General features: G+C 36.5%; 1 protein-coding gene across 3 annotated transcripts in view; it reads right to left on the bottom strand.

Annotated features, from left to right (window-relative positions):
• Positions 1-2,813: 2,813 nt before the first annotated feature.
• Positions 2,814-12,388, bottom strand: part of Elk (Eag-like K[+] channel) — a 390,053-nt gene continuing 380,478 nt past the window's right edge. For all 3 annotated transcript variants that reach the window (XM_072296331.1, XM_019053967.2, XM_019053973.2), the window contains exons 13-17: positions 10,001-10,250; positions 7,541-7,821; positions 6,461-6,627; positions 5,965-6,082; positions 2,814-5,160 (exon numbers count right to left, since the gene is read on the bottom strand). In XM_072296331.1, coding sequence (XP_072152432.1) covers positions 4,564-5,160; positions 5,965-6,082; positions 6,461-6,627; positions 7,541-7,821; positions 10,001-10,250 — 1,413 coding nt within the window. In that variant the 3' untranslated portion in view covers positions 2,814-4,563. The remainder of the gene's footprint in view (positions 5,161-5,964; positions 6,083-6,460; positions 6,628-7,540; positions 7,822-10,000; positions 10,251-12,388) is intronic.

Genomic DNA, 12,388 nt, shown 5'->3' with positions numbered 1-12,388 from the left:
CCTCGTATTCCTCTCTTTCTAATTTTTAACGCATTGAGAGCAAGGTCCCTCAGTGCTATAGAAAATTGGTTTTGTGCGTAGAGTTAGTCAAAGAAAAATCATAATTTCAGATGGTTTCAGTACTTATGGAACAAAATTAAAATTATGCAAAAAAAAAAAAATAAATAAAATAAAAAAAATTTAAAAAATTCTACTTTTATCATTTTTTAATTTTGTTGAAACATTTAGAAACTTTCATTATTCCTTCCATGCCACTTGAATGACAATATAATAGATGTCTTGCAAAATTTTTAAAGTTTTTAGCCTTGGTGAATTTTATATGACTGCATCAGTAAAAGAACTCGAGCCCAGTTTTGAAAGAAAAAACAAACAAACAAACAAAACTGCTTAATTGAGGGAAAACTGGGAGACACAGTGGCTAATATAAGTTAAAAAGAATTCATGCAACAGTTAAGCTGGTAAGAGCAACAGTTCGTTGGATTTTCATTTCAGATTTTTAATCTACACAAGAATTATAATTGAGAAGAGTCATACTTAAAAGGCTGTTAAGACAGAATCTAGAAGGAACTTTTCATACAATTATTTACACTTGACTAGAGGATCCCATTTTTGCAATTCCGAGCGGTATCACTAAGGTAAAAATAAGAACAAGAATCATTCCTAATATTTGACAAAGATAATCATTTAAACTCAACAATTTTTGGATTAAATAGATTGCAGTTATACGTTTGATACTGTTCCCTTTCACTCAAAATTCAAACACTCTATTTTAGTTTATATTTCCAAGTAACAATTGTGAGGCAATGAAAAAATCTCTAAAACAAAATCACTCATTTCATATGTTTCCTCATTCCATACTATAATAAATGGTGAGAAATGTCAAAGCTTGAAACAAGATTATTGAAAGTGTGCAATTAGTTTATACGGCACATAAGTTCACTTCCAGGTAATCATCTTAGGACATTAAAACTCAGACAGGATGAGGTAAAGGTCATGGAAACTCAAAAAAATCAATGTTATATCATTCATCCATCATTCCTCATTCCTCATTCTTAACATCTAACTCTCATTAGTGATACCACTCCATTCCCAAAAGAGGAATTTTTGTATTAGAACAAAAAATTTACATGGTCCTTCAAAACTGATGACATAAAAAATAATAACATTTAATAAATAGAATTTTAAAACAAAAAACTACGGTTTATCACAGATCATCCTTAAAATTATAGACAAAAAACAAAACAGGTTCTAAAATCTTGGAAAGCATAAGAAACACTTAAATAGAATAAAATTTAATTCAAATAACAAGAACAGGGAACAAATATTGTGATGCGAAAGTTTGAAAGTTCATTAAAAGTTAAAGTAGCATCAAAAAACGAAAGTTGAGGAATTCTCTGAGCTAACTATACTCCTCCTGGCGGATGTATCAAAAAATTAATTTGCTTACATGTCCCTGGAGGACAGGATTTTGAAAATATTACACCACTTTGCTGACTGTTGCCAAAGCAAAGAGGTATTTTTGCTCTGTAAGGTTCATTAGAACAATATATCATTCCTTTGTTGCATGCATTACTCCATACACCTCTGAAAAAGTAAGGGAACCAGATGGCAAGGTTTTAAGTTAATTTTGCAAAAACTCACGATCTTTAAGTCCATGAAATAATGGATGTTTCATCCTGCATTATTACTTTTTACAATAACTTTAAAATAGAAAAATCCATCAAACTTTCCAAAGATTTTCAGTTCATTAGCGAGGTATCACAGGTTACTGATTATCCGGATTGCCGGATTATCCGGCCGGATACCGGATATCCGGCTCCGGCCGGATACGATTTTCGCGAGTATCCGGATCCGGCCGGATAATCGCGCTATCCGGTTTTTGGACCCGCCGAATAGTGCTTTTTTGGCCCTGAAAATTTCGATAAATTTTTGGTGGTATTCTTTCTTTTTTCTTCCCTATCAATACAATTTTCTGAATTTTTTCCTGAAACTTTTGACTTTTTTTCAGTCATGGTAATTGTTCGACCTTTATTACCGGAATAACGCACATGTTCTGCTAATTGACGCGATCGCAACGTAAATTCCTTTAGTCCGCGACCCGCGTGTTTCACTATGGAACGCCGTTAGTGTCAAAACCCTTTTCTTGCGCGCGCGGAATTTTTTTTGGCGCGCGGAATATTTTTCCGGCGCGCGGAATTTTTTTTCAGCGCGCGGAAAGAAAAAACCCGTTTTCGATGAAAATCTCTGAATTTCCGGATTCCGCGCCGGTTTTCGATATATTTGCGCCGTTTGTGTCAAAACTATTTTTGTCGGCGCGCCGCTTCAAATCTGTTCCGCGCGCGGAATTTTCGATATATCGATTCCTGCTCGCCGTTTGTGTCAAAACTATTTTTTCCGGCGCGACGCTCCAAATCTGTTCCGCGCGCAGAATTTTCGATATATCGATTCCTGCTCGCCGATCGTGTCAAAACTGTTTTTTCCGGCGCTGCACCAGAAAATAATTCCGCGCGCCACTTTTCCGATATATCGATTTTTCTGCGCGCGGAGAATACATATTCTCCGCGCGGCGCGGAACAGATTTGGAGCGTCGCGCCGGAAAAAATAGTTTTGACACAAACGGCGAGCAGGAATCGATATATCGAAAATTCCGCGCGCGGAACAGATTTGAAGCGGCGCGCCGACAAAAATAGTTTTGACACAAACGGCGCAAATATATCGAAAACCGGCGCGGAATCCGGAAATTCAGAGATTTTCATCGAAAACTGGTTTTTTCTTTCCGCGCGCCGGAAAAATATTCCGCGCGCCAGAAAAAATTCCGCGCGCGCAAGAAAAGGGTTTTGACACTAACGGCGTTCCATAGTTTCACTTTCATAGATGCAGGTGGAAATTCAAGGCCCGAATTTTGTTAGCTACGACCGATCGTGAGTCGAGTAAACTTAACCTCAAAAATCGCGACATTTTTCGCGCGAAAAAAGCACTATCCGGATCCGGTACTATCCGGATCCGGCCGGATACTTTTTTGAATTATCCGGTATCCGGATCCGGCCGGATACAAAAAACCGATATCCGGATCCGGTTCCGGTGACGCGAAAATTCCATTTCGGCCCAACTCTATATCTTAGGTTGCAAATCATTATCCACCCCCTTTTTCTTTTACATGTTCTAAATACATTTGGTGCATGCTCTGCAGAGATGTCACTATTAGGAATATTTATGAGAAAATTCCAAGGTAAGCTTTCATTTCAAGCTACTATGTCATTTTAAAAGTTAATAAATTAAAAAACTTAGCAATTCTGTGTGGCTTTTTGGATATATTTCTTGCCGATTTTCAAACCTCATCCTATTGACATCCTATCATTTCCAAGAGAGGCGAATGATGAGATATGCTCTCATTTTTTTGAAGAAGCAACATCCCTAGAAAGAGAAGAAAAACAACGCAGGATACTCTAACATTGATGGGTGAACAGTATTGATTCCAGACATAGAAATTCTCATATGATAGCGAACTAGAGGTTTTGATTTTCTTTAGGTTGTCTTCAGCAAGGCTGGAAAATGTCGAAGAAAATTCAAAAGATCTAGACAACTAGATTTGGAAGAATTCATCGAACAGTAAAAATTGTAGACGAAAAAATATGCTAACAGCTAGTATGTAACTGCATGATTGATTAGAAATAGAAAGACAGGAGTGAGTTTGTCTAATCAGACCTGTGAGGTCATGACTGTAAAATATGAAAAAAAAAAAAAAAAAAAAAAAAAAAAAAACTTAAAACTGCCTTTGCACTTACTCTGTTTTGCTGGTAAACATAGATATCGATCTGATCTCAGAATAGGTGCTTCATAAGTAAAGTTAGAGTACAATCTGTACTTGGCACCTTTCAGAAGATGAAATGGGCGAGCAGAAGAGTTATTCATTTCAGCACTATGATATTATATCTTCCTCATCAAAATTTCACGAGAAAAATGAAGTGCATGCATAGAAAAAATTTTGATGATCATCTTCTGAGTGGAATATTTTGAAAAACAACTAACATTGATAAATGCAAAATGAAAAAAATTGATGATGGAATCTTGCAGTTCCTCAATTATATTAGGTATTTATACTGCAAACATTTATTAAGGTTTTAATTCTCTAAACCTTCGTTTTTCTTTAGTAAACAATTTAGAAAAAGTACATAATGATTTAATTGATATCTCATCATCTGCTGGCCCATTTATTTCAATATTCAGAAAACTTTCACTGAAGAGATACTCAAAAACAGAGGAGCCTCCCTTCTAGGTATAGGCATTCTATTTATGTTAATTGGCTGAGAGTCCGTACCTGCGGTTAAATCTTCACAAAATCCATGATATTTTCTTAATCTACTTTGAATTGAGTGCCCGCACTCAAAGGGAAACCTTAAAAAGAAATAACAAAAGAGCCTAAAAGAGTAGAATTATTGAGATAGGCATTGTTGTCAGATGGATGGAAACCATGAGATAAGTCAAAAATGCATCACCTTGGTTCTTGCTCTTACTGACAACATTGTGCACAGGCAACAAGAGAGGACAAAGAAACACAAGTATTCAGCTAAGCGGGTGAAATTTCAAAGACTGTGAGGAGGGCAGCGAATGGCCGATCTGTGTCCCATTACTCGTCCCTGCTGATTTGGCAACCAAATCATCGGCGCTGAAACTATGGCTTTGCGAAGAGTAGCACTTTGGCGGAAGCATCAATTTCAGCAAGTCTGCCCTTCGCTGCTGCTCGAAGTTACTCAACATATTCGCTAGATGCCTACTGCTGTCATGTCTCGTGTTATCATCGATATGAACAACATGGTCTTGGGATACTAATGATCTATTATTTAAAATTAACTCAGGGTTTAGGCCTAACCAAGAGAGTACTGTTTGAGCATGGCGTTGGACAAAAAGTTTGTACAGGTCGAGGTCCGTCTGGGTGCAGTTATCACAGACGACAGGTTTTTCACCGTCAACCGACTCCCAGCCGAACATTTCAGGAGGATGTGATGAACTCCTTTGGAGGACGCTAGAATTTTGGCTTCTATTGGATTCGTTCGTTATGTTGGGGTTAGAGTGAGCTGGAAGTGGAAATGGATACCGGCTGGATACAACATGACTACTAGTAGTTGCTAGCTCTTGCAAAGCATGAATAGCGTTCTTTACCTGGATCCAACAGAAACCAAAACAATGAGTTCCATAAAAGAAAAAATATTTACAGAAAAACCTAACAAACATTATGGGGGGGAGCAATATTATGGTTCATGGTAGAGTAAACCTAACTATGTTTCCATTATCTTAAATTATTCTGAGTATTCTTTAAGTGCTGACAAAAATGAACAGATGGAGTGAGACGGAGAGGTTCAATCATCCTAAGATATGACAACTGGCCATCAATGATCGTTCCTAGTGCTGCATTTCTTTTTCTTCCAATTGGGGAACATTGATAGCACAGTAGGTAGCTTATAAATATAAAATATGCAGAGCACAAGACATAAAGACCATATTTACGACAGGCAGACGTTCTTGAAAAAAAAAAAAAAAAAAAAAATAAAAAAATTGTGACACAGAAAATAGCTATTTGAGTTGTGCCAATTTCAATTTTTTAGTGTTTGCATTACATGTTCATATGTATTTGATGTTTTGCAAATTTCATTACCAGGTTTTTAGTGTATTTTCCGAAGGAAATAAACCATTTTTTTGTTTCCAAACTGCTGTAATCTTCAGCTACAAAAATTGTGCAGGACGTAGCATCTGATGTAGTATTTTAAGGCCTTAAAAACAGTAGATTGATGTTAAAAAAAGAACCCACAAATTTAAGCTGTAAAATATAGCTTTTAACTATATAAAAGTAAAAAGAGTTACTAAAGTCTTGGAGTTAATATTGCCCAATTGAGGGAAGGCCCCAACTTTTGTTCCGGGTACTCTACAGACCTGTGGTTTTCGTTTAAAAAATAACGGAAATCATACCTCTTGACTAAGCGTTGCGACATGATGATGCAGAGAGGTTACTTGTGTATCAAGGCGGTCAATATTTAATCGCTTCTGTTCACTATCTCCCCTAGCTTGACTCCTCAGCTTTTCCAATCTACCAGATTAAAAAACAAAACAAAGATAATTTTTGGAGGATTTTTAAGCAGTGATTCAAAGAATATTTATAACTACATATGTAGATTTAAATTACAATTCAAAATCCAGCCAGGCTAACAGAAATAGTACTTGCTCCAGTTAAAAAACATGCTAACGGATCTATTTCGATGTTTTTTTATGAGATGCTGAAAAGAGGTAGAAAATGAAGTTTACAGAAAAGTACTCCATGAGCTCTCAATACGTTTTTTGAGGTTGAGACCTTCTAAACCTTTGCAGATTTTATACCTAATTAGAAATCCTTTGATGAAAGGAAAATATCAATACTTGTTTAACATTTTATAGAACAAAAAGTAGTTACGAAATCGCACTTTATTACCTGCTGTTGAATTTGGCATGTCTTGGACTATATGTAACCGTTGAATGATGGACTGGTGATCGTGTTGGAGGAGAGAGCGGCGAGGTTTCTCCCTCTTCAGGTACATTTTCATCATCCTCGCTGATGGAAGGCAGCGTTAATGATGGCATTCCATTCATATCAGCTTCCTGATGGGGCAAATAGGAAAATATTAGAGGGAAATAGGAGAATAGTGAATTAGGAATCATAGATAGATACTAAACCCAGTGCGAAACTATATTCATAGATATACCAACTTTAGCCGATAGCTGACAGTAGTGCATTAATTCGAGTTGGGACTGGATTTCTCATAAATGAGGGACATCCATATCCTTCAAGGGTGCACATTCTGCCAAGCTTTCCAATTTTCATAAGCTCTCCTGCTGGCTTTCCACGTTTTTTCATCAGCTTCTCACAAAATTTCCTACAGTCTCCAAAAATGATGCCTTTTTTTTGTTAATTTATGGCTTTTGACACTCATTGAATTCCCCTCCTTTCAAATTTTCACTCAACCAAGCAGGCGCATTAAAAATTTTACTCACGGCAAAAAAATGGACCTGGACTCTTAGTGAATCGTTCAAAATTGCATGCATTTAATGAATAAAATTTCCAGCCTGAATTTCAATAAAAGAACCACCAAAAAAGAGCCTTTGACCGTGTCACTGCTCAGAGGAGTATTTTCCAAAACTTACTCTAAAGACAATGCTCACAAATTTCAGATCAAACTGTAGCCATGTCAATTTGAAAATTGAATTTTAAAAGACACAATTTTAGGGAGAAGGTATTTAAAACTTCAATCTGCCAATTTCAGGCCTTACAATTTTGGATAAAAGATCAACTTCGTAACCTTTTATTGTCACAAAAACGAACTAAGTTGCTGATAAGACAGAAAGAGAGAGAGAGGGAGAGAGAGAGAGAGAGCATTTTCTGTTGAAAATTCAGACATACAGTTTTTGCCTGGCTTAAAAATCACACTTTAGAAAACCTTGTCTCTATGGACGATACCTTAAACAGTCATCATGTATGAATTTTTTATTCTATAAATATTTAAATGATTCATACCTCAGCCTCATAGCCTTCACGGAGGTTATAGGTGAGATCATGTTGAATGTCATTCGCAAATTCCTGCTGGTACTCGGGATAGAGCCTGAGTACCTCAACCAGGCCTTGGATATTGATACACTTGAGATCACAGTATGTTAGAGCTTTGACATCACAGCTAGATTTGACGACGACCTGATCTAAGGGTCGTCCAGAGTCTGCGACAACGCCGCCGCCACCACCCCCATTCCCTGAGCCTTGTAACCACATATTTATATCACAGCCTACTAAATCACCTTTGCCTGGAATCAAAAGCAAGAGACAATAGAATATGAGCAGTATAATACATTTATTACAGGATACAATTATATCAAAAGCTTCCTCAACCAAACTTTTGTTGAGACACAGATAGTCTTTTGGATCTAAATTTTACTTGGCCTTCAGGCATTCTCCTCCTCCTCTTTTTCTACAAACAACTAGGGCACGGCCCTGATTGTCAGGCCATCTAGTACCAAGCACCATAAATAATATGAATATTAAAAATCTAGGAATCACTAAAATAAAGGACTCGTCGAATTGATAAAAAAAGCATTAAAATCTTCAATCATCCACAGGAGAAGAGAGCCAGCTTTGTGCCCGTCTCTTCGGCGGTTGTCCAGGTAATCTTTTCCCTAAGGGTTGTCCAGTCATACAAATATTCACTAGTCTCTCTTCATCTATTCGGTCAACGTGCTCCGACCACATCCTTCTCCTTACACTGGTCCACTTGGCTACATCTTGTTGTGCGCACCTAACATACCTTGCATCTATCTCTTACGACTATTCTCAGTCATATCACCTGATACAGTTCGTATCCGGTTCATGTCCGGTCTGACGACACTCCGCAGTCCAGCCTAATGACCGGCCATGAGCCGGGTCCGGCTACCTATTTGCAGATGATTACCTCATCTTCATTTTCTCCCAAACACCTAGGCCCATAGGCACATTAGATTGATTTAAAAGAGATTGTTCTAGCATTAGTGATTACTCTTGTGTTACCACCCGCGACCATGAGTCAAGATCGCAATTCCTTGTTCTTCCCAGCCGTCATTTTGTGCATTGTTTTGATTCACGTTCATATACTATGTATTTATTCATAGACACCCATCTTTCGTGTTGGACCTTTTTCTTCTCTCTTGGTTCGGGGCACTAGCTCGGCCTAGATCCCAACAATCTTGCACTTTGAGAGCATCCCTGATGGGCTCACTGGTCTGCCGATCTCAAAGTGTAAAACATGCTATCTTCCTAAGAACTTTAATCTCAACTGTGCGAAATTGTTGTTTGGTGTGCTTTGTTTCAGTCCTATAGTCTCTATAGCAAACGTTAACACCGGCCAAACGATGGTCTTGTAAACTCTGACTTTACTCTCCCGGGCCATACGTTTATTGCGCCACACCATCTCGTTGAGACAACCAGCAACTCTTGCCGCTTTCTGTGCCTGGTCTTCCACTTCGGAGCCCAAGTCTATTGTACCTGTCAGCAACGCTCCTAGAACCATCTAACTTCTAATTTGCATCTTATGGGGCTCCTACTGATCACCATGATTTTCGTCTTAATGGCAGACACCTTCATGTTATACTTTTTGGCTGTCAGTCTAAATGAGTGCAAGATTCTCTGCAGCTCATCTTCCGAATCTGCTATCAGCTCGACAACATCAGTACAGCAGATGATGTTAATGTTTTCATTCCTCAACATGTAACCTCGCTTTGGTTGTATAGTGCAAATCAATTTGTCCATTACTAGATTAAAGAGGAATGAGCTTAATGAGTCCCCTTGCCTCACTCTCTTATTTACAATGTTGGTATCTGAGAGACCTTCCACGGTGACAATTTGGGTTCTTGTGTTCGGCAACTAACTTGAATTAATAAAACTAAATAAATTTTTGGTTATTTCATCAAAAGAGAAATTGTTTAAGTCCTCAGAAAAATGCAGACATTTTCAGAGAAATGCATCAAAAAATGAAAAAAAAAAAAAGATTTCAAAAAAGAATCGAAAGAGTCACCTCTTACACAGTGGATTTGCATCTGTGCCTGTCTTTAAAAACCATTGCGTTTGATAAATTCCACATTTTTGCACTTGGTTTTGACTCAGGCAGTCGATCAGGGTAAAATGACGCTTAATTTCAAATTTTCTTTAGTCCTTTGACTATTCAAGTTACTAAAGTGTTACTACCATTGAATGATGAAACTGTAAATAAGGTGTTAAAAGACGTAGTTTGAATACCTTTCGAAGTTGACAGTATACTTTGAAAACGCAAAAAAGATATGTTGCGTTGAAAATCAAATATTCTCTGCTTTAGTGCAAACAGAGAAAGTACTTTCTTGGTGCCTGAGCTGAGCTCCTATCTTTTTTAAAATAATTGTTTACCATTAGAATCTCTGAGCATTATCTCCTGTTAGGAATCATGTAATGTTAGGGCCTAAAAGTCACCAATGCACAAACCTAGGATAGCGACAACCATTCCATCTTGAATCACTTCCATAGAGCCATTACAGAGGTAATAAATTGAATAGAGTGCATCTCCTTTGTGAATCAAAAACTCTCCTGGAGCACAAAAGTTAGTCCTGATATGTAGTGATAGAAGCTTTAGACATCCCTGCGAGGCGCCTTCAAAAATTGGCAACTGGAGAATTTCCCGATGAAGATGCATCGAAACATCTCCACGTAACTCTTCCGGAAATTCTTTCAGCGTCTGGGAAAACAGATTGAGAAATGGTATTTTGAGAAAAGGTAAACTAAAGACAGAAATAATGCAGCAAAAAGTTGATCATTGCATTCTGTGATATATTCAAAAGCTAAATCAATGATTCAGCAATAAAGATTCTACTTAGTTTATTATAGAGTTTGGTGATAGATTTTTAACAGAACAAAACAAAAATTTGCAGAATGAAATGAGCAGCAACTGATGGCTGACTTACAAAATTCAGATAGTCTATCATCTAAAAATAATTGTAAAATGTTGCTAAGGGCTATTGGTGAAAACTAAGATGGATAAACTTTGTTGGACAGCATCTGATTATTGAATGAATTAAATAACTTAAATACTGAGTACTCTAATTTAATTAGAGCTAAATGAGGTTCATATCCTGCCTATCAGAAAAGTTCTGTACAAGTTTGATTCAAGGGTTTTTTTTTTTTTTTTTTTTTTTTTTTTTTTTTTTTTTTTTTAACCATGTTACCACAGTTGCGTGGCTATTCATTATTATTTTATCTAAAACATTTTTTTTTGAATAAAAAGAAATTAAAAATTAGTTGCTAAATACTATTTAAAGATGAAGAGTTTGAATGATGAAACTTCAGATTCTAAAAGAAACTATTCTCCATCAACATCAGATTCTAAGAAAACTATCCTCTATCTTCCGAGGAGACTTTGCAGAGAGAACGGTAAAATGTACTGGTTACAAAAAATGACTCATCCTTCAAAAAATCAAATCGGTCTCTGGATAACAAGGAATAATTTTTGGAAAAAGTGTCATACAAAATAATGCCTACCAATTCTTTGCTTGAAAATTAAATTATGGGCAATTGATGTTTGGGCAGGAATATATAATTGATTACAGTTGAATAATACTCTATTTTAAAAGGAATGAGCAAAGTTAGCGCAAGAAATCAAACCACTTTCCACAAAAAACAAACGAAACAAAAACAAAACAATACTCGCAAAATAACAAACAAAATGTCAGGACATCTGCCAAGGAAAAAAGAGGAAGCTGCACAAAATATGACACGGATTTAGACACACTGTACATTCAGTAAATAGGCTGCAAAAGTTTTAGTGCCATTGTCGGGTGTTCAAAGGGTTAGTATTAATTAAAAGGGATATTTTTCGAAAAAAAGTTTATAATTTTTTCAGTTATATACTTACCATATTTAACTTCAATTCCCACACTGACACCAATGCAACTAGTAGCCCAAAATACACGCTGAATATGCTTACTCAACTCCTACACTTTCGCACAGCAAATGAGAGATTTTGTGGTCCCAAGATTGAACTCAACATTTCTTTTTCATGCAGAGGAATGAATGGGTGCGTACTATGCTATTGTTTCCGTGATACGGACTGAACAAGGTACAAATTTAAGCATTCTCATGTACATTTCTCCCTTAAAATATTTCATAAACAACGATTTGCACAACGAAAATTACTCAGATTAACTCTTATTCAAAATAGTAAAGTCTTTACCTATCACTGATTACGAAATATTTGACTTTCTCATTCACAAGAAAATCCAAAGTCTACTTTAATCAAATCGTGCACTACAAAGAATCTGGCGTGAATTATTTCCGACGTAGGATTTTGAGGAGAATTGAGTGACCTTTTATTAAATTCAGACCTTGTCTAAAGGTCCATTATGGAGGATAAATGATCGTTGGTTCTTCTATAGTAAAACATTTGTGAAAAATTGCAGGAATCTAAAATGGAGTTACGATGTTCTTACTTTGGATGATGGAATAGACTTTGAGACAAGATTTCTTGAAAATCAATTATGAATCAATTTGCTGAAACTTGTCCATTACCTTCTCCATTTACCAAAATTTTCGAGTGAGTTTGTACGAGAGAATTTAAGTATGAGGTAAAAAAATGGAAACTACAAATTATCGTTAACTTGTGAACACTGAATTTCAGCAGTATTGTTTCTTCCGCATAAAAAGGCCAAGGGCTCAAAAAACCATTTGAAATATAGTCATAGGAAAATGGAATGTGAAATTTTTGTGATGCGGAAAAGAAAATTTCATAAAATTTCCTAATGCTAAAATTTCCACTGATCTCAGAAGTGTAATTTTCCAGTCTCCTTATCTGCTTCAGAGTAATAATATCGAATAATGTGC

Source organism: Bemisia tabaci, chromosome 1 (assembly GCF_918797505.1).
Source record: "Bemisia tabaci chromosome 1, PGI_BMITA_v3".
NCBI classification, from domain to species: Eukaryota; Metazoa; Arthropoda; class Insecta; order Hemiptera; family Aleyrodidae; genus Bemisia; species Bemisia tabaci.
Note: the sequence above shows the minus strand (reverse complement) of the source record. Positions and strands in the feature narration are given on the sequence as shown.